General features: G+C 59.6%; 1 protein-coding gene across 1 annotated transcript in view; it reads left to right on the top strand.

The window, feature by feature from the left end:
- LOC144244163 (uncharacterized) overlaps positions 1-2,341 on the top strand; it is an 8,164-nt gene that overhangs the window by 2,715 nt on the left and 3,108 nt on the right. Inside the window, exon 2 of the mRNA XM_077779389.1 lies at positions 1,915-2,337. Within this exon, the coding sequence (XP_077635515.1) occupies positions 1,915-2,337 (423 nt within the window). The remainder of the gene's footprint in view (positions 1-1,914; positions 2,338-2,341) is intronic.

Here is a 2,341-nt window from a genome sequence, read left to right on the forward strand (position 1 = left end):
AGAGGCTCCATGTGCTCAACACAACGACCCTGAGGATTGACAAGCTGACCCTCGAGGACAGTGGGTGGTACCGGGCTCGATGCTCCTTCAGCACAGGGATAGAAAATGCCCAGTATTTCCACCTCAGTGTCTGCGGTACGTGGTGGCCCCTCCCCCAGGACGTGCTTACCCCCTGCTTTGGTCCCTGGGAGTGTCCATGGGCCCCTTGCAGGATCCCTTCCAGACCCCAGACTTCAGGCTCTGCTTCTCCCTTGAAATCAGAAGCAGCGTGTTCAGCCCGAGTGGAGGCGGGGCTGAGACTCCCAGCAGGGGTGGATCCCTCGGTGCTTCAGGACAGAAAAGGGACACGTGGGGAGGTGGGGGTTTTCCAGAATCCTTACTGTGCTCTCAGGACACGTGTCCTTAACTGGAGTGGTGGCGGCTGTTGCTGCTGTCACAGATGGACCCACAGGTGTCTTAGCGCAGCCCCAACCACGTGTGCACCTGTGTGTGGGGCAGGGTCGGACCCGGGGCCACTGTGAATAGGGTCAGGTGTCCGCAGGGCTGTGCTCCCTTCTGGAGCTCCGGTGGAGGATCCATGTCTTTCTTGTCTCACCTTGGGGTGGTGGCCTCTTCTCTTGAAGTGGTGGCTCCTTCCTCCATCTGCATAGCTCGTCCTGATGGGCTGAGTCCTTCTGGTCCTGCATCCCTCTCCCTCCTCCATCCACGTGTGAGGACCCTGTGACCCCACTGCACCTGTCCAGGGACCCAGACCTTCCGTAGTTAGGGTCAGCTGGTTCTCAGCCTCAGCTCCCCTATCAGCATGGACCGTAAGACACCTGTAGGCTCTGACAGGTAGCACGTTGTCATCTTTGGGGACACGGGTCACCAAGCAGGAACACAACACATGTGGGGTCCTCCCCACCTCATCCCCTCCTCCTTCTCAGCACCAGCCCGGGGCCACCCCCACTCCCAGACTCCCCACGTGCACTCTCAACATCCAGGGACGCAGGAGACTACAGGGCAGCCCTTCCTCAGACACACAGTCAGCACCTCTCTCTGTCTCTGTCTCAGACCCCCTGTGGAGGGAGACATCCTGCTCCGGGGAGAGCGGCTCCTGCAGCCTCAGGTCCCTGAGGTCCCCAGACGGCCTGTCAGCCTGTCTCTTACCCCCCGTGTGGACAGCAAGTTCATGCACGTTCAAACCAAGCTCAGGCTGGCCATTCCTCGGGACCCCACTGCGTCCCCCACAGCGGCCTCTCCTGCTGGGAGCCTGCGGACATTCTCTGGGTACCCAGAGCTGCCAGGTGGCCTTCGGCATATTGGACCATGCGGTCCCAGCCACTGTCTGAGCAGGAGAAGGGGGACCCAATCTAGAACAGGGCTAACCCTTCTCTCCCAGACTCTGTCTCTTTAAATGTTTATTTACTTGTTATAGAGGGAGAGACACAGAGTGACAGCGCACAAGCAGGGGAGGGGCGGAGTGAGATGGAGACACAGAACCTGAAGCAGCTCCAGGCTCTGAGCTGTCAGCACTGAGCCGACGTGGGGCCGAACTCAAAAAATTCAAGATCATGACCTGAGCCAAAGTCGGACCCTTAGCTCAGTCTATAGGTGCCCCTAGTCTTTTCTGTCTTTTAGAGGACACCCCCCTTTCTTAGAATTATTGAGCTCTGGTAAGAGGGGTCGAGTATGTATTTTCTCCTGGGAGATGTTTAGTCCTGCTCAGTCTAGTGAAATCACCTAGGACTTCACTCAGTGGCTCCTTCCTTATCGTCACTTGCTGTATATTTGAGTCAGTTCTGTCTTATCTGTAAAATGGACTCACCATCCTCCGGGGAGGAGCCAGGGCGTCAGTGAGATTTCGCACGAAGAAGCAGGAGTGTGATGCTCTCCACTCACGGGACACCCTGTCCTTTGTCCCTCCTGCCCCAGAGCCCGTGCCCCGTCCCCAGGTCCTGGCCGAGATCCTGTCCCTCACACGAGACTGGTGCAACGTCACCCTGGAGTGCCACACCCCGGGAGCCACAGGGGCCGTGAACGTGTCCTGGGAGAGCAAGGGCCTCCCCAGGGAGCTGGAGCAGAGAGGGGCCCCAGGACCGGCCCCCAAACTCTTGACACTGGCTCTGACCCTGCCCCTGAGCCAGCCCAGCCCCAGCGTCACCTGTGTGGTCAGCAACCCGGTGGACCAGAAAAGTGCCACCCGGGACCTCGGGGAAGTGTGTGTCCACGGTGAGTGTTCCTGCCTGAGGGGAGGGGACTCCCGGGGCTCAGGTCCCCCTGGTGAGGGTTCCGGGTTCTGTCCCCCATGTTTATGTCACCACCTGCCCCCTGTCACCCCGTCCAGGAGGCTGGCAGGTGC

This window comes from Crocuta crocuta, unplaced genomic scaffold (assembly GCF_008692635.1).
Source record: "Crocuta crocuta isolate KB4526 unplaced genomic scaffold, BGI_CrCroc_1.0 scaffold1194, whole genome shotgun sequence".
Classification (NCBI taxonomy): Eukaryota; Metazoa; Chordata; class Mammalia; order Carnivora; family Hyaenidae; genus Crocuta; species Crocuta crocuta.